The following is a 26,718-nucleotide window of genomic DNA, read 5'->3' as shown; positions in this document are numbered from 1 at the left end:
TGTTTCTAGGTGCAAAACTACGGATACCAACGAACAAAAATTTCCAGACCTGATATAACACAAGAAAAATCACTTTTATTAACCCAGTTCATACTGTACATTATCTATTATTAAATCGATTAAACCTTACATTGTTTCACTTTAACAGCTCCCCAAAATATACAATTAGTAACCACAAACTCACATTACCAGCACCCCAAAATATACAATTAGGATCCTCATTGACAATTTCAAATGAAACACCCTTTTCAGTTATATGTATTAGCACTAGGCCTATTCAGTAGACCTATTTTGTTATATTATCATCCCTTAATCCTACACAATCATTTTACCTTCCATCTTCTGTTATACACAGATTGAGAGGTACATTAAATGGGAATTTTGACATATTGCTAGACACATAAATTACAATGAGAAGTGGGAGATAAATCCCAGTGTAAAAGTACTATATCAAGTTCATATGGCAACCAACAAAATAATTGAGGCGAATAGATCAACATCAAATAAAAATGTCCACAGGTTTATTATATATATATTTTTAAGATAAATGCCTCTGTTTTAAAATAATACTTCACTTATAAAATACAACCCAAAAAACAGATTCTGAGCAAATTCTCAGAGAATAGGAGAAAAGCGTCTCTTGATGAGAATTTTACAAAGCACTAGACATGATGTAGTCTTTGATATACCCCATTGGTTAAACATTTTGAAGTTGACAATAAATACCTTAATCACAGTAGTCTTATCAACACTGTACCATTACTGAAAAGCACAGTCTGGTAAGATCATGAATACAGAGAAACGTGCAAAAAGTGGGACTAGTAAAATAATTAGAAGATTGAACAAAGCCAGTCTGCAAGAGTCAGAAACAACTAACTATAAACATTGATTGATTGAAATAGTCAGGGAACACAATATGACATTCTAGTCAAAATGCACACACATTAGTGTGTACATTAGTAATGTACCAACATTGTCATCCAATGGCATGTGAGAACTTTCACAAATATTGTGTTGTTTAAACGCAGACTCAGCAATATGACATTGTCATACACAGCAGGGTGACTTCCTGCTTAGATAAGATTCAAAAATATATATATTTTTTTTAAACATTCCAATTTGTCAAAAGTTGAGACATGCCCATATCGGGAAGTGCCAACAGTGCCAGTGTTGGTAAATTATAACTTTCCTTTGTTGAACTTTTTGTTCGTCTGAGAAAAGTACCACAGAGTACCACACCATGACAAAACCAAGGCAATGCCAGTACTATTCACTCAAGCAAACAGACGTTTCCTTTTTATGTCAGCTTCCCCTTACAAAATGTAATCAGTTTTGAATAGTTTCACTTTAGCCTATCCTACTGACCACATGTTTTCTATAGAAAAATGACAAAAATTACCTCCAGTTTTACTAAGCCAAAGCTCAATAGAGATGTTGAATCATTTCAATCTTTGTAGCTAGCTCTTTCAATCCATAGGACTGACAGTTTTTAATTAAAGTGGCAATTCCCTCCATATGGGATATACTGTTGTCAAATCAAACACACTTCTGAAAGGCCAGTGCAGAAAAAAATTGCCGATCTGAAACGATTGAATTCCAGCCATGGTCTGCTTCAGTCCTTCAGGTTTTCCACTAGATAGCACAGCTACAAAGTCAAAATTGGCTATATCATAAAAATGTATGAAAACAAAGACGTTTTTTGGTCTTAATTTAAGGTTCGGTTTACGCATAAGGTAAGGGTTAAAAATCTAATTTTAAGTAGATAGATTGTAGAAATAGGCAGGGTTTATGACTTTGTGGCGGTGGCAAATAGTGACGGCCGTCATTGGTGCCAAAGTCCTTCTGGTTTTTGTTTCTCCCTGGTGCTTAATTGCTCAAAGTGTCATTGATTGGCTAAGGAAGTCACACACCTGGTTATGCAGATATAATTCAGTTCCAAGTTAAAAGGCAAGAATGAAAAACCAGCATAGAATACAGGCCTAGAGGACAAGAGTTGTACACCCATGGTCTGCTCGCTTATTCTCTCTCTCCCTCTCTCTCTATTGTCAGGCAGCATTGAATAAATCAGTCTTTGGAGATTCCACAACAGAATCTATATAATTTAGCTTGTTTAATGTAAATATTAGATTACCTCACCAAAATGGTAATATGGCTGAGAGGAAATGGTTAAAACTTATTTCGGGATCGGTGTCCCATCCACGGGACGGTTGAGCTAACGTAGGCTAATGCGGTTAGCATGAGGTTGTAAGTAACAAGAAACATTCCCAGGACGTAGACATATCTGATATTGGCACAAAGCTTAAATTCTTGTTAATCTAACTGCACTGTCCAATTTACAATAACTATTACAGTGAAATAATACCATGCTATTGTTAGACGAGAGTGCACAGTTTTGAACTTGAAAAGTTATTAACAAACAAATTAGGCACATTTGGGCAGTCTTGATATAACATTTTGAACAGAAATGCAATGGTTCTTTGGATCAGTCTAAATCTTTGCACATACACTGCTGCCATCTAGTGGCCAAAAACAAGTGCACCTGGGCTGGAATATCACATTATGGCCTTTCTCTTGCATTTGAAATATGGTACAAAAAAATACAAAATAACGTTTTTTTCCCCTCTTCTTTGTATTACCTTTTACCAGATCTAATGTGTTATATTCTCCTACATTCCTTTTACATTTCCACAAACTTCAAAGTGTTTATTGTCAAATGGTATCAAGAATGTGCATATCCTTGCTTCAGGGCCTGAGCTACAGGCAGTTAGATTTGGTTAGTTCATTTCAGGCGAATATTGAAAAAAAGGGGCGGATCCTGAAGAGGTTGGTTGAGAGACCTTGGGGCGTTTCATAACCAGAACTACTAAAAATACATTCATTGTTGAACAAGAATGCAAAAACAACAAAGGAATGTACTCATGACAAATAACAGTTTCATTAACAGTATGCTTAGCACTTGAAATAAAGTACATCAAGTCTCCCTTATTCAACTGACTCTTAGCAAATAACAAGGTTCAGTGTGGCACAGAAAGTAAGACAAGGGTGCGGAAAGCTACACAATGCCACATAAACCCAAATCAATCTCTCAACACCTAGCTATGACGAAACGTTCAGGTTCTGTTCAAGAACAAGAAAATGAAGAACCAACACAATAGTAACCTAAAGAAAGCTTTGCAAAAATAAAAATGGTTCCTAGCTGAATTTGTAAGAACTGCAGATGATGATAGACCTCTCCAGACTGCACTCGAGGTTTTCAAATATTTCAAATGAAATTGCTGTGAGAAGTTCAGTGTCAACGGTGAGCTTTGGGAAAACAAATAAGGGTTACCCTCTCTACCTCATCTCCCCCGAAGGTAAGACACCTTTGTGGTTAGGCTAATGCCTCAAATATTTGCTTTACACTTGTGACCAATTGGTATACAGCTGAGCTAAAGCACTATTAGAATGAATGATGAATGCCTTGACTGTTCTGCATGTTGATGGACTTTCACCAATGATCAGGAGAATAAAGCTGTTTAGTCAACGACAATGTGTGCCCATAACCGAAAAATGCAAGACTCAATAAAACATTACAAAAATTATCATAAAGGCAAGTATGCAGAAAAAATAGACTTGCATTGAACCGCTTCCACCCAATGAACATTGAGTGAAATCCTGAGTTTGCTCGTGTTTCAAAACCATATGAAATAATGAAACATTTCAGGTGAGGGAATGGAACAACAAAAGGAATTGACAGTGTAAAAGTGAAGTTCAAACACACCAGAACCGAGTCAAACACTGGTCCGCGTTCAGACCGCACACTAAGGCAAGTTCACAAAGGTATCATCAGAGTGAATCAAGGTGAGGCCGAATGAAACCAGCCTCTCGAATTGACAATTCCCACTGAGAGAAACCCCAGTGACAGATCCTTCCACTGTGCTATGATGACCGTTGACTTCTCCGATTCGTTGTAATGCTGGTGCAAGTCTGCATATCAGGTTCTACATGATCAAAGTTAAAAAGAACAGACCTCTTTGGTCTCTCCCCCTTTGGTCTCCTGGGGAGTGTATCGGTCCGATGCTTTGAGCTCGTGGTCCTGCAGAAGTGGTTTGTTGTGTTGGTCCTGAGCCTGGGCGTGGGCCAGGGCCTGTAATGTGTCTCTCTGAAACTGCTTGGCCTTGTTGTACAGCAGCACACCAACAAAAACCAGGGCCGTGCCGGCAGCGCTGAGCACCGTTATCTGGTTACTGAACACAATGATGCTCAGCCAGATAGACATGGCATGCTTCACTGTGCTGGCAACACTGTGGAGGAAAGGGGAGATTGTTAGATACTGCTGCAGGTTGCACTCATTTTTTTTTTTTTTGAATGTGACTACTGTCTGTCTGTTTGACAGACTGCCTGTCTAAATGCAATGACTGTCAAGGATAATAGTAGTTAGCAATTTCCACCTGAAAGTGACTGGGGGGCTTCTCAATAGTTTCAAGTGGCTCTATCCTTATCTAATTTCCTTCATATGCACAGAGGTAAAAAATAAATAAAATAAACAGAAGGGAATGATGGCTAACTGAAAGGGAATGATGGCTAATTGAAAATCCTCCCTGCCTGTGTGACTCCTACCTAAAGGTGACGGGAGAAATGCGTCCCATGAGGGCGTAGGCGGTGACACTCTGCAGGTGGAACAGGACCCCATCAAACAGCAGCAGCAGAACGATGTCTTGACTCCAGCTGAACGAACGCTCACTCTTCCCAATCACTGGAAGGTCCTGGAGGCACAAAGGAGCACAGGAGAACACCAAACTGAAACAGTCCCAAACCAAATACCAGGTCAAGTTGCTAACTTGGTATTTTCATTGTTAACCAACTTAAAACTTAAACACCATTTTCATTGTTTTTAAAGCAACCGTTTTACAACAAACAGGTATTAGGCTATAGTCATTATGATGGTAATAGTATTTTATATCATTTGTATCTGACATCAGTAGCTTTAGCTGCACAACACAGTACTGCATTCAAAACAAATGGAGACCGGTACACACTAGGCTACACGATATACTCCAGGTCATGAAGCTCAATTATTAGGCCACAGTCTGGGAACTGCTTGTCAACAATAGTGGCCTCCTGTCATTACACCAGAGCACTGTGCGCAGGGTGCACTCCAATTACAATGACGCCAGCCTGCTGGACACATATACTTTTCTAATATAGAAGGGATGACATTTATGCACTATTAACAGCATATTAGTTATTTTGCTATTATTATATACTAAGAAATATAGACATTCATTTTCAGTTACTGTAACAAATACTCTGTTCAACCAGAATGTTCAGAGCACTCATTAACTGTCAATCATAAATGTGTAATACCAAATGGTAATATATTCAATAGTACAGTAATATACGTGACTGACCATGAGGAAGACCCAGGCAGGTATTAGCATAATGACTGCAGCTGCACTGGTGTAGAACTGCAGTTCTGTAGGGCTAATCAGGACACAGGAACAAGTATTTTATTCAGTACAGACACCGGTAAACACTTCACATACTATAATCTACCGTCAACAGTTCAACATTAAATTCCTCAAATTCTTTACACATCTGTTAACAATACACTGTGATTTGTGTTTATTTTGTATTCCTAGGATACAATAGGAATTATTATCCAGTACAGGATATAAAACTGGGCCTAATACATTCATTTAGTTCTGTATATTATAAACTAGGAAGTACTAAAAACAACTTACCTGAATTTGTAGGTGTCTCCACTTAGTAGCTTCTTTGAAAAAACATTCTGTAAACTGATAGAGGGAATATTAAGAGAACCATGAGAATGTGTGGTGGTGTCACATTGCCCTGAAAAGACAAAGCTGTGAAATGTGAGAAATGTCATAAAAATGGGTACTATTGTGTTACTGTGTGTGAGTACCAGTCCATGATGTTGGTGGAGAGGGCTGCAGAGAAGCCCAGCATATTAAAACTGATCTCTGTTGCAGTGCAGAGGGCCAGGCCAGCCATGACAGGAAAAAGGGACAGGTTCACCCACATCCCTACAGTAGTGTGTGCGCACACACACACACACACACACACACACACACACACACACACACACACACACACACACACACACACACACACACACACACACACACACACACACACACACACACACACACACACACACACACACACACACACACACACACACACACACACACACACACACACACGCACGTCAGCTATCTGCACAAGACCTAGCCCTAAAGTATTGGTAGAGTGACATTTTTGTTGTTGTTTTGGCTCTGTACTCCAGCACCTTGGATTTGAAATGATACGATGGCTATGGAGGTTAAAGTGCAGACTGTCTGATTTAATTTGATGGTATTTTCATCCAGATCAGGTGAACCGTTCAGAAATCACAGCACTTTTTGTACATTTTAGGGGACCAAAGATATTGGGACAAATTCACTAAAAACAGATTATTTTGTGCCCAATAGAAATTGATGGTAAATATTATTTTGTGTCATTGGAGTCACATTCTATTCTTATTTACAATAAAAGTATCTAAACACTTCTACATTAATGTGGATGCTACCATGATTACGGATAATCCTGAATGAATCGTGAATAAATACGAGTGAGAAAGTTAGATGCACAAATATCTTACCCCCCAAAAATGCTAACCCCCCCTGTTATTGTAATGGTGAGAGGTTAGCATGTCTCGGCGGTATGATGTTTGTGCGTCTAACTTTCTCACTGATTATTCACGATTCATTCAGGATTATCCGTCATCATAGTAACATCCACATTAATGTAGAAGTGTTCAGAAACATATTCTATTCTTATTTACAATAAACGTGACTCCAAAATGACACAATACAATATTTACCAATAATTTATATTGGGCACAAAATAATCTGAAACACAATTGAAAGACACAGCAAATGCATCCAACAAATTTGTAGTTACAAGCTTGATGTAGTCATTGCCTGCTATGAATATGGGACCAAATACTTACTTTTTACTAGGCATAAGTGAATTTGTCCCAATACTTTTGGTGCCCTAAAATGGGAATACAGTGTGCATGTGCTTTACCTGTGTATTCCCCTAGGATCAGCCTAGACATGATGACAGTGAAGATGGGCGCGGAGCTCTTCACTGTCTCAGCAAAGGAGACAGCCACATTCTTCAGGCTCACCAGTCCCAGCACCACACTAGTGAACCTGCAGAACAGGATAGGTTAGTAGCATTCAGACCAGAAGACAATCCCACACCACAACCACTCCTAACCTATGCTACACAGACTATCCCTTTTCCAGATTGTCAAACTGTTTACCTGTAATGATAGATGAGCTGAGATTGAGTTGCAGCATCGCACTTCCCTAAAATGTAACTGTTTAGAGGCCATTTAAAAAAGGCCCACATCAGAGGAAGTTGAAGCACCTATTTCGAGTAATTCCTGTCCTAGAGCGGAAATTCTCGTTTAGGTTCCACATCAAAGACTGATGCTGGTAGCAGAGAAATAACAAATAGGGCACTAAACAGACAGCTGTCAGCATGCTAAGCTAACAGTCAGCTAATGAAAGTTATAGTATGTGAGCACCATTTCAGTTAAGACAAGCATACTGTAAAGGAGTCAGCATGCTTCCTAGCCGAAACAATTCGGTAGCGTTTGTGCATATATTATGATAATGTTTTTGTTCATTTGGATTTCGTGTTTTTTTTTTTTTAGGTTGTTCAGGAACACAATATTTTTATGGAGGCAAGCTGAAGTTCGCCCCTTCGTCTGTGAGTGGCCAAAATTAGGGATTCTTCAATAGAGTCTTTGTTGTCATTCAACCGAGAGATGAGTTGTTTTGATTAACATTTTTTAATTGAAAAAAACTGCACCAAATATTAAAATTGATGACAGATTTCTTGAGTCATCTTAGTTAAACTGACTATTTTGAGGAAGTCTATACTGGCTACGGCACTCAAAATGGACAAACTACTATTGCCTCTTTTTTTCTTGTTTTTCCAAACAAAGGTCTTTTAAGGGAGTATGCAGCACACTTGTTTGGTTCGGCAAGCCGAACTGATGCATACTGGCGCCTTAGGTGAAAATAATTACTTCAGGAAAAGACTGCCAGTCTACCTATCAAGAGATGAGTCTCAGCTAAACTGCGCTATACGAGCCGTTTACGATTGTCTGACTCTTGCCGTTTGATAATTCCAGTGAAACAGTGCCGGCCATTATATACAGTGCATTCGGAAAGTATTCAGAGCAAATTACTTTTTCTACATTTTGTTACTTGGTCTTGGGCTGTTTTTCATCACTGCACAGCTTTTTGGTCTCTCCAGAGATGTTCGACCAGGTTCAAGTACGGGCTCTGGCCGGGCCACTCAAGGAAATTCAGAGACTTATCCCGAAGCCACTCATGCGTTGTCCTGGCTGTATGCTTAGGGTCATTGTCCTGTTCGAAGGTGAACCTTCGTCCCAGTCTGAGGTCCTGAGCGCTCTGGAGCAGGTTTTCATCAAGGATCTCTCTGTACTTTGCTCCGTTCATCTTTCCCTCAACCCTGACTAGTCTTCCAGTCCCTGCCGCTGAAAAACATGCCCACAGCATGATGCTGCCACCACCATGCTTCACCGTAGGGATGGTGCCAGGTTTCCTCCAGACGTGACGCATTCAGGCCAAATCTTCGTTTCATCAGACCAGAGAATCTTGTTTCTTATGGTCAGAGTCTTTTAGGTGCCTTTTGGCAAACTCCAAGCGGGCTGTCATGTGCCTTTTATTGAGGAGTGGCTTCCGTCTGGCCACTCTACCTTAAAGGCCTGATTGGTGGAGTGATTACCAGACTGTTGTCCTTCTGGAAGGTTCTCCCATCTCCACAAAAGAACTCTGGAGCTCTGTCAGAGTGACCATCGGATTCTTGGTCACCACCCCGACAAGGCCTTTCTCCCACGATTGCTCAGTTTGGCCGGGTCGGCCAGCTCTAGGAAGAGACTTGGTGGTTCCAAACTTCATTCATTTAAGAATGATGGAGGCCACTATGTTCTTGGGGACCTTCAATGCTGCAGAAATGTTTTGGTACCCTTCTCCAGATCTGTGCCTCGACAATCCTGTCTCTGAGCTCTAGGGACAAATCCTTCAACCTCATGGCTTGGTTTTTGCTCGGACATGCACTGTCAACTGTAGGACCTTATATAGACAGGTGTGTGCCTTTCCAAATCATGTCCAATCAATGGATTTTACCACAAGTTGACGCCAATCAAGTTATATAAACATCACAGGGATGATCAATGGAAACAGGATGCACCTGAGCACAATTTCAAGTCTCATAGCAAAGTGTCTGAATACTTACAGTACCAGTCAAAAGTTAGTACACACCTACTCATTCAAGGGTTTATCTTTATTTTTATATATTTTTTTACATTGTAGAATAATAGTGAAGACATCACAATTATGAAATAACACATATAGTAGGTAGTAACCAAAGAAACACAGGTAGTAACCAAAGAAAGTGTTAAACAAATTTAGATTCTTCAAAGTAGCCACCCTTTGCCTTGATGACATCTTTGCACACTTGGCGTTCTCTCCCTTTAGTTACTGACCTAACGCTCTAACCACTAGGTTACCTGCCTAGATACATTTAGAATTCAAGGCACACTTAACCACCATGGCTACCACAGCATTCTGCAGCGATATGCTATCCCATCGAGTTTGCGCTTAGTGGGACTATCATTTGTTTTTCAACAAGACAATGACCCAACACACCTCCAGGCTGTGTAAGGGTTATTTGACCAAGAAGGAGAGTGATGGAGTGCTGCATCAGATGACCTGGCCTCCACAATCACCCGACCTCAACCCAATTGAGATGGTTTGGGATGAGTTGGACCACAGAGTGAAGGAAAAGCAGCCAACAAATGCTCAGCATATGTGGGAACTCCTTCAAGACTGTTGGAAAAGCATTCCAGGTGAAGTTGGTTGAGAGAACGCCAAGTGTGCAAAGATGTCATCAAGGCAAAGGGTGGGTACTTTGAAGAATCTAAAATCTAAAATATATTTTGGTTTGTTTAACACTTTTTTGGTTACTACATGATTCCATTTGTGTTATTTCATAGTTGATATCTTCACTATTATTCTACAATGTCTAAAATATAAAAAATAAAGAAAAACCCTTGAATGAGTAGATGTGTCCAAACGTTTGACTGGTACTATAGATATATATATATATATACACACACAGTCGTGGCCAAAAGTTTTGAGAATGACACAAATATTAATTTCCACAAAGTTTGCTGCTTCAGTGTCTTTAGATATTTTTGTCAGATGTTACTATGGAATACTGAAGTATAATTACAAGCATTTCATAAGTGTCAAAGGCTTTTATTGACAATTACATGAAGTTGATGCAAAGAGTCAATATTTGCAGTGTTGACCCTTCTTTTTCAAGAACTCTGCAAACCGCCCTGGCATGCTGTCAATTAACTTCTGTGCCACATCCTGACTGATGGCAGCCCATTCTTGCATAATCAATGCTTGGAGTTTGTCAGAATTTGTGGGTTGTTTATTTGTCCATCTGCCTCTTGAGGATTGACCACAAGTTCCCAATGGGATTAAGGTCTGGGGAGTTTCCTGGACATGGACCCAAAATATCCATGTTTTGTTCCCCGAGCCACTTAGTTTTCACTTTTGCCTTATGGCAAGGTGCTCCATCATGCTGGAAAAGGCATTGTTCATCACCAAACTGTTCCTGGATGGTTGGGAGAAGTTGCTCTCGGAGGATGTGTTGGTACCATTTTTTATTCATGGCTGTGTTCTTAGGCAAAATTGCCCCTGTACCTTTTTCAGAATATCAGTCTGTCCCTGATGTTTTTACTGGAGAAAAGTGGCTTCTTTGCTGTCCTTCTTGACACCAGGCCATCCTCCAAAAGTCTTCGCCTCACTGTGCGTGCAGATGCACTCACTGCCTGCTGCCATTCCTGAGCAAGCTCTGTACTGGTGGTGCCCTGATCCCGCAGCTGAATCAACTTGAGGAGATGGTCCTGACACTTGCTGGACTTTCTTGGGCGCCCTGAAGCCTTCTTCACAACAATTGAACCGCTCTCGTTGAAGTTCTTGATGATCCGATAAATGGTTGATTTAGGTGCAATCTTACTGGCAGCAATATCCTTGCCTGTGAAGCCCTTTTTGTGCAAAGCAATGATGACGGCACATGTTTCCTTGCAGGTAACCATGGTTGACAGAGGAAGAACAATGATTCCAAACACCACCCTCCTTTTGAAGCTTCCAGTCTGTTAATCGAACTCAATCAGCATGACAGAGTGATCTCCAGCCTTGTCCTCATCAACACTCACACCTGTGTTAACGAGAGAATCACTGACATGATGTCAGCTGGTCCTTTTGTGGCAGGGCTGAAATGTAGTGGAAATATTTTTGGGGGATTCAGTTCATTTGCATGGCAAAGAGGGACTTTGCAATTAATTGCAATTCATCTAATCACTCTTCATAACATTCTGGAGTATATGCAAATTGCCATCATACAAACTGAGGCAGCAGACTTTGTGAAAATTAATATTTGAGTCATTCTCAAAACTTTTGGCCACGACTGTATGTATATATATATATATATTTTTCTCTTCAGTTCCTCCTGCAGCTATGGAAACCTGCCTGGTGGTCTATATGCTGGTGGTCTAGGTGCTACCTTGTCCCGGACCTGCTGTTTCGACCATCTCTCTCCGAGACCTGCTGTCTCGACCTCGGAGTTGCTTGACTATGAAAAACTGACATTTACTCTTGAGGTGTTGATTGGTTGTCTCTATAACCACTGTGGTTAATATTTGAGCCTGCTAGTCATCTATGAACATTTGAACGTCTTGAGGAATGATCTGGCTTTAAATGGCCATGTACTCTTATAATCTCCACCTGGCACAGCCAGAAGAGATCTGGCCACCCTTCGGAGCCTGGTTCCTCTCTAGGTTTCTTCCTAGATTCCTGCCTTTCTAGGGAGATTTTCCTAGCCACTGTGCTTCTGCATTTGCATTGCTTGCGGTTTTAGGCTGGGTATCTGTATATTACTTTGTGACAACTGCTGGTAACAGAGTGATGCTGAGACTCAGCACTTTAGAATGCATGTCAAACAAAAGTTTGTTACCGTTATTCTGTTTTGATTTTCTTGATTGATTGACAACATAAACATTGATAAATTAACATTAGCCATGATGGAAATAAAGACTAGTCATGTAAGTATTACTTAAAAAGAAACAAACCAACCAAATAACTTCAACTATGCAGCTGAAAGAAAGTAGATAACAGTGCAGACCCACCTCATGAGCCCCACAAACAGCATGATCATGAGGAAGTTGGGGGGGTACTCAGTCCTGGACTTGTGCTGGTATAGGCAGCAAGGCACATACATCTTCAGAAAGCCTATGATGGTGGTGGAGACCATTTGAACAGCGCCTACAAATCAATTCAAACCAATAAACTATTGGACAACAACATGTACGAATTGAGCCCTCTACCCCTGAGGCCCTTAGTACCCTGAATAAAATCAACCAATTGAGTCAAACCATCTATTGATTGGAGTATTGAACATCTGAAATTGAGTGTGTGTCTGTGTGTGCACATGTTCCTTACCCAGCATGCTGGGTTCCCCCTCCAGCAGAGACAGGATGTACTTGTTGAGGAACAGTGTGCAGAAGCTGAAGAAGTACCACAGGCCCAGGTAGACCAGCGACTTAGAGTTCCACACCCCCGAGTCTGCCTCGATCACAGTGGTCTCTGTGATGGTGATCTTCAGCACGTGTTCCCCCGGCATGCTCTCGCTGCGTGCCAGCACCACACGCTCCTGCCTGCTCCGGAACGGCGAGAGAAACCACCACAGGGAATGTCTTCCAGCCCGACTGTTGGAAGCCATGACACACGGTGCCCGAGGATCTACCAACCGGGAACCAGCAGGCACAAACACAAGAGAGGAGGGGCAGGGGACTGGTGGAGAGGGCCGGTCAGTCTGTGTGTCCGTCCATTGGCATGTTCAGCATGCCTGTAGAACTGGTGGTCTATGTAACACAGTTAAAACACAAGGAATGATTGTAGTTGACAGTCTTCTATAGCATAGGGGTTCTCAAACTTTTTGGGTCCGGGACCCCTTTTGTGATAGCAAATTCATCAGGGACCTCCTCATAATCAGAAAATAACTAGAGTGGGATAAAAATAGCATACAAGGAGTTTTACTATGTCTTCTGCAGTGCATGGCCGGACAAACCAAGTTTCAGGCCGTGGGAAATAAACATTTTAAAGATCTGCCTCTTGGTATCTGAGAGAACATTTTGCAGTTTTAAAGCACATTTCCTGTAATTCTACACATTTTGAACTTTAAAAGGTCAAATGCAGACGTTTTCATTTCAATATCAAATAATTTCTGGGTAACATTTAAGTGCCTTTCTGTGATTGTTTTCAATTGAAATGGTAAAAAGAAACAAATTGATTTTTAGCAAAGGGCAATTTCTTAAGCAATAATTTAGCTAGGGGTGGTCTAAGTGTGGAAGGGAAAACTGAAAATGTGCTGTTATTGGCAGAGGTTTGGAATAGGGATACAAATGTTGGTAAATGTAGCTGCCGACCCTCATTAACTGGTTAACAAACAGTTAAATTTGTTCCAAATAGTAAAGTGATGTGACCAACTGAAAATACTATGCGCACAAACATTTAATGGACATTTTTCATTATAGAGCTATTTTGCATACCATGAGACTTTCATGTCTTCATCACAGGAAAAGATCAACGGTTGACATTTAAAAGCTTACAAACAGGGTTGTCAAACTACACTGCTCAAAAAATAAAGGGAACACTTAAACAACACAATGTAACTCCAAGTCAATCACACTTCTGTGAAATCAAACTGTCCACTTAGGAAGCAACACCGATTGACAATAAATTTCACATGCTGTTGTGCAAATGGAATAGACAACAGGTGGAAATTATAGGCAATTAGCAAGACACCCCCAATAAAGGAGTGGTTCTGCAGGTGGTGACCACAGACCACTTCTCAGTTCCTATGCTTCCTGGCTGATGTTTTGGTCACTTTTGAATGCTGGCGGTGCTTTCACTCTAGTGGTAGCATGAGACGGAGTCTACAACCCACACAAGTGGCTCAGGTAGTGCAGCTCATCCAGGATGGCACATCAATGCGAGCTGTGGCAAGAAGGTTTGCTGTGTCTGTCAGCGTAGTGTCCAGAGCATGGAGGCGCTACCAGGAGACAGGCCAGTACATCAGGAGACGTGGAGGAGGCCGTAGGAGGGAAACAACCCAGCAGCAGGACCGCTACCTCCGCCTTTGTGCAAGGAGGAGCACTGCCAGAGCCCTGCAAAATGACCTCCAGCAGGCCACAAATGTGCATGTATCTGCTCAAACGGTCAGAAACAGACTCCATGAGGGTGGTATGAGGGCCCGACGTCCACAGGTGGGGGTTGTGCTTACAGCCCAACACCGTGCAGGACGTTTGGCATTTGCCAGAGAACACCAAGAGTGGCAAATTCGCCACTGGCGCCCTGTGCTCTTCACAGATGAAAGCAGGTTCACACTGAGCACATGTGACAGACGTGACAGAGTCTGGAGCCGCCGTGGAGAACGTTCTGCTGCCTGCAACATCCTCCAGCATGACCGGTTTGGCGGTGGGTCAGTCATGGTGTGGGGTGGCATTTCTTTGGGGGGGCCGCACAGCCCTCCATGTGCTCGCCAGAGGTAGCCTCACTGCCATTAGGTACCGAGATGAGATCCTCAGACCCCTTGTGAGACCATATGCTGGTGCGGTTGGCCCTGGGTTCCTCCTAATGCAAGACAATGCTAGACCTCATGTGGCTGGTGTGTCAGCAGTTCCTGCAAGACGAAGGCATTGATGCTATGGACTGGCCCGCCCGTTCCCCAGACCTGAATCCAATTGAGCACATCTGGGACATCATGTCTCGCTCCATCCACCAACGCCACGTTGCACCACAGACTGTCCAGGAGTTGGCGGATGCTTTAGTCCAGGTCTGGGAGGAGATCCCTCAGGAGACCATCCGCCACCTCATCAGGAGCATGCCCAGGCGTTGTAGGGAGGTCATACAGGCACGTGGAGGCCACACACACTACTGAGCCTCATTTTGACTTGTTTTAAGGACATTACATCAAAGTTGGATCAGCCTGTAGTGTGGTTTTCCACTTTAATTTTGAGTGTGACTCCAAATCCAGACCTCCATGGGTTGATAAATTTGATTTCCATTGATAATTTGTGTGTGATTTTGTTGTCAGCACTTTCAACTATGTAAAGAAAAAAGTATTTAATAAGAATATTTAATTCATTCAGATCTAGGATGTGTTATTTTAGTGTTCCCTTTATTTTTTTGAGCAGTGTATTTTATAATCCCCCCCACATTTTTTACATTTGTCATTTAATATTAACGTGAATTATCTAAAAACGCATAAACTATGTTTTTTTCTTCATATTTGCATATGTTGTAGTTTAGACCCTATTTTACATAATCTGAGGGTGGCTAATGTTGAGACGCAACATGCTCTTAAACAAAGAGTGGGTGTTCTGTAAAAAAAGCCCACAAATGGGACCACGCACTCTTGGGTGTGGGTGAAGGAGAACAGATAACCACAAAGTCCCACATTCCAGGCCAGATTTACAGAACAAATAAACTGCTCTTCCTTTCGCCTTTTACGACTGAGTGGCCCTGAGTGTGCAAAGCTGTGTGCAAAGCTGTCATCAAGGCAAAGGGTGGCTACTTTGAAGAATCTAAAATATATTTTGACTTGTTTAACACTTTTTTGGTTACTACATGATTCCATATGTGTTATTACATAGTTTTGATGTCCACTATTATTCTACAATGGGGCCTCCCACTCTTTCTATTACTGGTTCAAACAGTTTGCGCTGTTCTGTGAAGGGAGTAGTACACAGCATTGTACGAGAACTTCAGTTTCTTGGCAATTTCTCGCATGGAATAGCCTTCATTTCTCAGAACAAGAATAGACTGACTAGTTTCAGAAGAAAGTTATTTGTTTCTGGCCATTTTGAGCCTGTTATCGAACCCACAAATGCTGATGCTCCAGATACTCAACTAGTCTAAAGATTGCCAGTTTTATTGCTTCTTTAATCAGAACAACAGACTTTAACTGTGCTAACATAATTGCAAAAGGGTTTTCTAATGACAATTATCATTTTAAAATTATAAACTTGGATTAGCTAACAACTTGGCATTAGAACACAGGAACGATGGTTGCAGATAATGGGCCTCTGTACGCCTAATGTAGATATTTCATGAAAAAAATCTGTCGTTTACACTGTATTTCTGATCAATTTGATGTTATTTTAATGTACAAAAATGTAGCTTTTCTTTCAAAAACAAGGACATTTCTAAGTGACCCCAAACTTTTGAACGGTAGTGTAAATACGCTCAGTCTTTATCAAACTACTGTTTTTGCATAATTTCAGTGTGGAACCTGTTAATGCCGATTCCAATTCTAAATGCCACTTACAGTTCGCAGTTAGTTACCTCAGCCACAAAGTCATAAACCCTGCCTGTTTCTACAAATTTGCTTTGAAAAAAATCTGATTTTAAACCTAACCCCTAACCTTAACCACAATATTAACCTTTTGCCTTTCCTTAAATTAATACCAAAAAGCAAATAATTTTTTTCATGAAATTTTACAATTTTGACTTTGTGGCAAGTAGTGACAACCACAAAATTATGCAATTATTTGAAAACTGCAGCTCATTGTTGGAACACATTTTCCCTACTGTCAACCAGTCCATTTAGAATTTGTGATTAAACTGTCATCATTTGGCAAGGAATGTAGCTTGTGTATCTTATCAGTTAGATACGTTTTATAGGAGATGATTGTGGACTTCAGGAAACAGCAGAGGGAGCACCCCCCTATCCACATCGACGGGTCAGTAGTGGAGAAGGTGGAAAGTTTTAAGTTCCTCGGTGTACACATCACGGACAAACTGAACTGGTCCACCCACACAGACAGCGTTGTGAAGAAGGCGCAGCAGCGCCTCTTCAACCTCAGGAGGCTGAAGAAATTCGGCTTGTCACCAAAAGCACTCACAAACTTCTACAGATGCACAATCGAGAGCATCCTGTCGGGCTGTATCACCGCCTGGTACGGCAACTGCTCCGCCCACAACCGTAAGGCTCTCCAGAGGGTAGTGAGGTCTGCAGAACGCATCACCAGAGGCAAACTACCTGCCCTCCAGGACACCTACACCACCCGATGTCACAGGAAGGCCATAAAGATCATCAAGGACAACAACCACCCAAGCCACTGCCTGTTCACCCCGCTATCATCCAGAAGGCGAGGTCAGTACAGGTGCATCAAAGCAGGGACCGAGAGACTGAAAAACAGCTTCTATCTCAAGGCCATCAGAATGTTAAACAGCCACCACTAACATTTAGCGGCCGCTGCCAACATACTGACTCAACTCCAGCCACTTTAAAAATGGGAATTGATGGAAATTATGTAAAAATGTACCACTAGCCACTTTAAGCAATGCCACTTAATACAATGTTTACATACCCTACATTACCCATCTCATATGTATATATACTGTACTCTATATCATCTACTGCATCTTGCCATCTTTATGCAATACATGTACCACTAGCCACTTTAAACTATGCCACTTTATGTTTACATACCCTACAGTACTCATCTCATATGTATATACCGTACTCTATACCATCTACTGCATCTGCCATGCCGTTCTGTACCACCACTCATCCATATATCTTTATGTACATATTCTTTATCCCTTACACTTGTGTGTGTGTGTAAGGTAGTAGTGTGGAATTGTTAGGTTAGATTACTGTTGGTTACTACTGCATTGTCGGAACTAGAAGCACAAGCATTTCGCTACACTCGCATTAACATCTGCTAACCATGTGTATGTGACTAATAAAATTTGATTTGATTTGATTTGATATAGGCATTTATTTCAGTAGCACGTGTGTGTAGAGGGAGCGGTAGGAACGCAATTGAGTGAGTGAGAGACAGAGGGGAAAGGGTGAACTGTGTGATGCTTGGCTTTGCTTATTGTATATTGTGTCCCAGAAGTAGAGGTCGACCGATTAATCGGAATGGCCGATTAATTAGTGCCGATTTCAAGTTATCATAACAATCGGAAATCGGTATTTTTGGACACCGAATAGGCCGAAAACATAAATATATATATTTCTTTACACCTTTATTTAATCTTTATTTAACTAGGCAAGTCAGTTAAGAACACATTCTTATTTTCAATGACGGCCTAGGAACGGTGGGTTAACTGCCTCGTTCAGGGGCAGAACGACATATTTTTACCTTGTTAGCTCGGGAGATTCAATCTTGCAACCTTACAGTTAACTAGTCCAACGCTCTAACCACCTGATTACATTGCACTCCACGAGGAGCCTGCCTGTTACACGAATGCAGTAGAAGCCAAGGTAAGTTGCTAGCTAGCATTAAACTTATCTTATAAAAAACAATCAATCAATCATAATCACTAGTTAACTACACACGGTTGATGATATTACTAGTTTATCTAGAGTGTCCTGCGTTGCATATAATCGATGCGGTGCGTATCGTTGCTCCAATGTGTACCTAACCATAAACATCAATGCCTTTCTTAAAATCAATACACAGAAGTATATATTTTTTAAACCTGCATATTTAGCTAAAAGAAATCCAGGTTAGCAGGCAATATTAACCAGGTGAAATTGTCTCACTTCTCTTGCGTTCATTGCACGCAGAGTCAGTGTATATGCAACAGTTTGGGCCGCCTAATTTGCCTGAATTTTACGTAATTATGACATAACATTGAAGGTTGTGCAATGTAACAGGAATATTTAGACTTATGGATGCCACCAGTTAGATAAAATACGGAACAGTTCCGTATTTCACTGAAAGAATAAACGTCTTGTTTTCGAGATGATAGTTTCCAGATTCGACCATATTAATGACCTACGGCTCATATTTCTGTGTGTTATTACGTTATAACTAAGTCTATGATTTGATAGAGCAGTCTGACTGAGCGGTGGTAGGCAGCAGCAGGCTCGTAAGCATTCATTCAAACAGCACTTTCCTGCGTTTTGCCAGAAGCTCTTCGCTGTGCTTCAAGCCTATCAACTCCCGAGATTAGGCTGGTGTAACCGATGTGAAATGGCTAGCTAGTTAGCGGGGTGCGCGCTAATAGCGTTTCAAACGTCACTCGCTCTGAGACTTGGAGTAGTTATTCCCCTCGAAGCAGCGTTACCCATGCAAAGCGAGGGTGGCTGTTGTCGTTGTGTTCCTGGTTCGAGCCCAGGTAGGAGCGAGGAGAGGGATGGAAGCTATACTGTTACACTGGCAATACTAAAGTGCCTATAAGAACATCCAATAGTCAAAGGTTAATGAAATTCAAATGGTAGAGAGAGAAATAGTCCTATAATTCCTATAATAACTACAACCTAAAACTTCTTACCTGGGAATATTGAAGACTCAACTTGTTAGGGATAGGAGGCAGCATTTTCCCTTTGGATGAATAGCGTGCCCAGAGTGAACTGCCTCCTACTCTGTCCCAGATGCTAATATATGCATATTATTATAAGTATTGGATAGAAAACACTCTGAAGTTTCTACAACTGTTTGAATGATGTCTGTGAGTATAACAGAACTCATATTGCAGGCAAAAACCTGAGAAGAAATCCAAACAGGAAGTGAGAATTCTGAGGCTGGTCGATTTTCAACTCATCGCCTATCGAAATCCCAGTGGGATATGGATCTGTTTGCACTTCCTACGCCTTCCACTAGATGTCAACAGTCTGTAGAACGTTGAATGGAGCTTCTACTGTGATGTTGAGCCGGATGGGAACTGTTTGAGTCAGTGGTCTGGCAGAGTGCCAAGTCCTGGTCACGCGCATTCCACATGATATCGACTTGCGTTCCATTACTTCAATGGACACAAAGGAATTCTCCGGTTGGAACGTTATTGAATATTTATGATAACAACATCCTAAAGATTGATTCTATACTTAGTTTGACAAGTTTATTCGACCTGTAATATAACTTTTTGAAGTTTTCGTCAGAAGTTCGCCTGGACCTGCACGAGCGTTTTGGATATGCGTACTAAACGTGCTAACAAAAGTAGCCACTTGGACATAAGTAATGGACATTATCGAACAAAACAACAATTTATTGTGGAACTAGGATTCCTGGGAGTGCATTCTGATGAAGATCATCAAAAAGTAAGGGAATATTTATCATGTAATTTCGTATTTCTGTTGACTCCAACATGGCGGAGAAATGTTGTTTCTATCTGAACGCCGTCTCAGATTATTGCATGGTTTGCTTTTTCCGTAATGTTTTTTTGAAATCTGACACAGCGGTTGCATTAAGAACAAGTGTATCTTTAATTCTATGTAAAACATGTATCTTTCATCAAAGTTTATGATGAGCATTTCTGTTATTTGATGTGGCTCTCTGCAATTTCTCCGGATATTTTGGAGGCATTTCTGAACATGGCGCCAATGTAAACTGAGATTTCTGGATATAAATATGCACATTATCGAACAAAACATACATGTATTGTGTAACATGATGTCCTATGAGTGTCATCTGATGAAGATCAAAGGTTAGAGATAAATGTTATCTCTATTTCTGCTTTTTGTGACTCCTATCTTTGGCTGGGAAAATGGCTGTGTTTTTTGGACTTGGCAGTGATCTAACATAATCATATGTTGTGTTTTCGCTGTAAAGCATTTTTTAAATCAGACACAATGCGTAGATTAACAAGATGTTTATCTTTCATTTGCTGTATTGGACTTGTTAATGTGTGAAAGTTACATATTTCTAAAAAATATTTTTGAATTTCCGCTCTGCCTTTTCAGCGGAATGTTGTCAGGGGTTCCGCTAGCGGAACGTGTGTCCTAGAAAGGTTAAAAGGAACCACCAGCTTTCATATGTTCTCATGTTCTGAGCAAGGAACTTAAACGTTAGCTTTCTTACATGGCACATATTGCACTTTTACTTTCTTCTCCAACACTTTGTTTTTGCATTATTTAAACCAAATTGAACATGTTTCATTATTTATTTGAGGCTAAATTAATTTTATTGATGTATTATATTAAGTTAAAATAAGTGTTCATTCAGTATTGTTGTAATTGTCATTATTACAAAAAAAATGTAAACAATTGGCCGATTAATCGGTACGGGCTTTTTTTGGTCCTCCAATAATCGGTATCGGCGGTGAAAAATAATAAATCGGTCGACCTCTACCCAGAAGACAGACAGAGATAGGCCGTTACCTGTGCCAATTAGCTATCTAGCATACTCCGAACACCTGTGTGTAAGTTAACTAGGGAGGAAGTGAAGTTCGTCAACTGGAGGCACACAGTTTATGGATCTGTGCAAAACTGCTACAGTAAGTATATATTTTTTTTAATTGTGTAAACAACAATTCCGACACTGTGATTTAACGCTTAGAATATTTATATATTCCTCCATTCGTTTACTTTTAGGTTGTGTGTATTGCTAGATATTACTGCAATGTTGGAGCTATAAACACAAGCATTTCGCTAGACCCGCAATAACATCTGCTAAACATGTGTATGTGACAAATAAAATAAAAAATCTAAACATATGATGATATGCACATATGCTGATATGCCCCTTTCATGTCGGCGCAAAATAATATTTCCAATTTAAAAATATACACTTACTGCAGCAGTTTTTCACAGATCCATACACTATGTGCCTCCAGTTGACGAACGACACTTCCATCCCACATACAAAACAACTGGGAACCCTGAAAAATAAAGGTCAAATCATGATGTCATTGATCTTCAGGTTGGAAAGTCAGAGCTCTAGAAAGAGGCCTGCGTTTTGGAATTGGAATTCCAAGTTGGATGACTGTTCAAATCGGGATTTCATTGTTTTTTTCCGAGTTCCCAGTTGTTTTGAACGCATTAAAGTCAGAGATTTCCGAGTTCCATTTGTTCTGAACACGGCATAACACACAAGTGTTGGGAGCACAATAGATATCTAATTAGCACATGCCTACATCTTCAATCTGTCTTCCGTAAACAAGCGCTGTAACGTGGCGATACGGCCACGTGGGAACACCAACCATACCTAACAAGATGTGTAGTAATTTACTTTTTGTTTTGGGAAAATTATTTCTCGCTGATATGAAAGATATGTTCTAGGGATGCACGATATATCGGTAAGCATATCGGAATCGGCTGATATTTGCTAAAAATGCCAACGTCGGCATTGGCCCGATGTCTAGTTTAACGCCGATGTGCAAAACTGATGTCAAAGTTGACATGCATACCTATATAACGTAGATAGATGACGTAATGACGCCATGAAAAATACAGCGCTACACAGAACAAAAGCAGAAAAATACTAAGCATACACTTCCAACAACTAAACAAGTTCAAGTCGAGCAGTCATTTAAAAGAGTAAGAAAATTTCAGCGAGACAACTCAAAGGCGAAATCCAATAACTCCAAGATAATGGAATTCATTGCCATTGACAATCAACCGTTCTCTGTCGTGGATGATGTTGGCTTTCGCCGACTGGTTGAGCACCTCGAGCCCCAGTACACCCTACCAAGTAGGCGCTATTTTTCAGATGTTGCCCTACTGGAGTAACACAGTATTGTTGAAACGCACATCCAGTCACTGCTATTAGCTTCACAACTGACATTTGGACCAGCGATGTCAGCCCCATGATCATGCGGAGTCTGACAGCACAGTGGGTCGACGAGGATTTCGTACTGAGGAAAGCCGTATTGCACGCTCAAGAATGTGCTAGTTCTCATACCGCTGCTGCCATTTCAATGGCATTTGAGAACATGTTTGAAACTTGAAAACATGAACACACTCCTAGCTCCATTCAAACAACTGACTCAAGAAAAAAGCTCATCAACTGTATCTGCAGCAGACGTGATACCCTCTGTCATGGCATTGAAACGCCTGCTCAACAAAACTGCCGACACAGACCGCGGGGTTAAAACTTGCAAATGTATTCTACAAGGGGCTGTGAACAAGCGATTTGGTGGCATTCTCTCTGAGCCTCTTCACTGTGTCGCCACCATACTCGATGCTAGGTACAAGGACCGCTACTTCAATACAGACAAGAAACAGGGTTTATGTGAAATGTTACAGACGCAGCTGGACAAGATGGAAACGGACAGTAACATTGCGTTCCGAGGAAGAAAGGCCACGGACAGACAGAGCTGATTTATTTAACGATGCAAGTCAGTTAAGAACAAATTATTATTTACAATGACGGCCTACCCCGGCCAAACCCGGACGACGCTAGGCCAATTGTGATGAAATCCCGGTTGAGACTGAACAAATGAACAACGAAACAGCACAGGAAGTAAGTGAAAGAAATAGGTTTTGACTATGTTTTACTGGTAATGGGGACATACGTCAATGCCAACAAAATAACTTTTTGGTCAGTGTGTGTGTGTTTTCAACTATTTAACTGTACTATAATGCAGATAAAATTATAAATATTGGTTATCGGTATCGGCTTTTTTTGGCAAGGAAAATATCGGTATTGGCCAAAAATGTCATATCGGAGCATCCCTAATACGTTCCTTATGTTTCCAAAAGAGTAGCACAAGCGATGCGTGTAAATGTTTAGAGCAAGCGTCAGGGATCTTAACAAAACTCCCCTGGTCAGAAGATACTATTGTCAATAGGTGCTAAAGTAGTTAGTGTCTATGAATGGCGTAGTTTACACGGAGCCAATTGTGGGCGAATGTAATGACTGTAACCCAGGGTTACATAAATTGTAGAGTAATAATATTACACTCTAAACTTATTCCACAGATCCCTTGACCAACATTTTAAAATGTGTTGTTGGTACTAATATTCATTAAAAAAAATGAATTGTAAACTCAGCAAAAAAGAAACGTCCTTTTTTCAGGACCCTGTCTTTCAAAGATAATCCGTAAAAATCAAAATAACTTCACAGATCTTCATTGTAAAGGGTTTAAACACTTTCCCATGCTTGTTCAATGAACCATAAACAATTAATGAACATCCACTTGTGGAACGGTCGTTAAGACACTATCAGCTTACAAACGGTAGGCAATTAAGATCACAGTTATGAAAACTTAGGACACTAAAGAGGCCTTTCTACTGACTCTGAAAAACACCAAAAGAAAGATGCCCAGGGTCCCCGCTCATCTGCGTGAACGTGCCTTAGGCATGCTCCAAGGGGGCATGAGGACTGCAGATGTGGCCAGGGCAATAAATTGCAATGTCCGTACTGTGAGACGCCTAAGACAGCGCTACAGGGAGACAGGAAGTGGAAGACCACGTGTAACAACACCTGCACAGGATCGGTACATCCGAACATCACACCTGCGGGACAGGTACAGGATGGCAACAACAACTGCCGAGAGTTATACCAGGAACGAACAATCATTCCATCAGTGCTCAGACTGTCCACAATAGGCTGAGAGAGGCTGGACTAAGGGCTTGTATTCCTGTTGTAAGGCAGGTCCTCGCCAGACATCACCGGCAACAATGTTGCCTATGGGCACAAAGCCACCGTCGCTGGACCAGACAAGTGTGGCAAAAAAGTGCTCTCCACTGACGAGTCGCTGTTTTGTCTCACCGGGGGTGGTGGTCGGATTCGTGTTTATCGTCGAAAGAATGAGCGTTACACCGAGCCCTGTACTCTGGAGCGGGATCGATTTGGAGGTGGAGGGTCCGTCATGGTCTGTGGCAGTGTGTCACAGCATCATCGGACTGAGCTTGTTGTCATTGCAGGCAATCTCAACGCTGTATGTTACAGGGAAGACATCCTCCTCCCTCATGTGGTACCCTTCCTGCAGGCTCATCCTGCCATGACCCTCCAGCATGACAATGCCACCAGCCATACTGCTCGTTCTGTGCGTGATTTCCTGCAAGACAGGAATGTCAGTGTTCTGCCATGGCCAGCGAAGAGCCCAGATCTCAATCCCATTGAGCACGTCTGGGATCTGTTGGATCGGAGAGTGAGGGCTAGGGCCATTCCCCCCAGAAATGTCCGGGAACTTGCAGGTGCCTTGGTGGAAGAGTGGGGTTACATCTCACAGCAAGAACTGGCAAATCTGGTGCAGTCCATGAGGAGGAGATGCACTGCAGTACTTAATGCAGCTGGTGGCCACACCAGATACTGACTGGTACTTTTGATTTTGACCCCCCCTTTGTTCAGGGACACACATTATTCCATTTCTGTTAGTCACATGTCTGTGGAACTTGTTCAGTTTATGTCTCAGTTGAATCTTGCTATGTTAATACAAATATTTACACGTTAAGTTTGCTGAAAATAAACACAGGTGACAGTGAGAAGATGTTTCTTTTTTTGCTGAGTTTATATATTGTTTTATCTGGAAGCGGACCCCATGCAGTACCTCCGTGGACCCATAGCTGTGGGAAGTAAGCACCCACTGAAAAATGAGAATAAATAAATAAAATAATCAATTTAAGTAGCGCACTGGGCTTTTAATAGTCCTGTTTGAGCAACCGACATAGCAGTCTGCAGCGCCAGCGCGGGTAAAAAGATTTGTCCATGCCTCCCACCCGTTGACAAAACTTACTCAGCACCTCCCACCACAACATCCGCAGCGAAAGAAATCGCAGCACCCCCACCCCCAAAACTACTTCCTGCAGCTATGCACGGACCCCACTTTGAGAACCACTGTTCTGAGGCATCTAGTTACTCAACCCATGCATGGAAAATAGCCTTCATTAGTGACTTGCTTGTAGTTAAACAATGATACACTAGATATTACAGGCAATACTGCCGGGCACATGTTTCTTACAGTGCACGAATGTAATAAGTCAGATCCACATAGCGATTAAAATGCAGGAGTGGTGCAAAGGTCGGTGTAGTTAAAGTAGCCTGGATCTTCATTTATATAGAAACCACAAATAAATACGTACAAACCAGTTTACATTGGCAGGTTACATATGAATACATAAAGCAGAAATATTATAAATATTCCTAATGCTGCCTCTGGCATCCTCGCTCATCACGTTTTCGCTCATTTTACACAAACAAGACCAAAAGCTAGCTAAAACGGCATAGTTGGCTGGCAAGTATCTGACGTTAGCTAACTAGTTTACTATTTTACAAACTAGCTAGTTACCGTTACTGTAACATTAATTGAGAGGCAAAATTCACCCGCTGATTAGCTATAAGTTAGTCATTTAGCTAGCTAAAAGTGAATGTGCTTGTGTCTCAAATAGCCTACTCGTAAAAATTCTCATTTATTGAATGAACGCGCTGTTCATTGGTAAAATATATATTTATATTTCAAGGTTATTAAACTCAGTTTGTAGATGCAGTAAATGTTGGAATTATCTTACCAAGTGGTGCCGCCTAGTTAACGTTAGTTATGCAATTCCGATTTCTGGTATACGAGTTCCAAACAGTCGCTAGCATAAGGACACCACGGTTATCACTAGTTACCACAGCCACAAAGTCAAAATTGCTATTGTAAAAATGTATAAAAACAAAAATAAGCTTTTTGGTCCTAATTTAAGGTTATGGTTGGGCATTGGGTTAGCAGTGTGGTTAGGTTACAAAACTGATTTTAAGATGATATTTTTTTTTTAAATAGGCGGGGTCTATGCATTTGTGGCTGTAGTAACAAATGACGACCGGACACCACCCCCGCTTGGTGGACTTTCAATTACTTTCACGGAGTTCAATTACTTTCACGGAGTTCAAGCCCA

At 41.2% G+C, this 26,718-nt stretch overlaps 1 protein-coding gene across 3 annotated transcripts; it reads right to left on the bottom strand.

Annotated features, from left to right (window-relative positions):
* Positions 1-55: 55 nt before the first annotated feature.
* On the bottom strand, positions 56-26,561 carry LOC139557332 (solute carrier family 35 member E2A-like). 3 transcript variants are annotated; one of them, XM_071372003.1, is made up of 10 exons: positions 26,350-26,561; positions 21,691-21,776; positions 12,600-13,021; positions 12,287-12,422; positions 7,072-7,199; positions 5,906-6,026; positions 5,724-5,777; positions 5,391-5,463; positions 4,600-4,745; positions 56-4,283 (listed from the first exon to the last, which is right to left on the bottom strand). In XM_071372003.1, exons 3-10 carry the CDS (start codon positions 12,877-12,879, stop codon positions 3,995-3,997), a joined length of 1,227 nt encoding a protein of 408 aa, XP_071228104.1. In that variant the 5' UTR covers positions 12,880-13,021; positions 21,691-21,776; positions 26,350-26,561; the 3' UTR covers positions 56-3,994. The 3 variants fall into 3 exon arrangements, with proteins under 3 accessions (XP_071228104.1, XP_071228103.1, XP_071228105.1); XM_071372002.1 differs by lacking the exon at positions 21,691-21,776; XM_071372004.1 differs by lacking the exons at positions 21,691-21,776; positions 26,350-26,561 and adding an exon at positions 16,489-16,759.
* Positions 26,562-26,718: the final 157 nt, after the last annotated feature.

Source organism: Salvelinus alpinus, chromosome 28 (genome assembly GCF_045679555.1).
Source record: "Salvelinus alpinus chromosome 28, SLU_Salpinus.1, whole genome shotgun sequence".
NCBI classification, from domain to species: Eukaryota; Metazoa; Chordata; class Actinopteri; order Salmoniformes; family Salmonidae; genus Salvelinus; species Salvelinus alpinus.
Note: the sequence above shows the minus strand (reverse complement) of the source record. Positions and strands in the feature narration are given on the sequence as shown.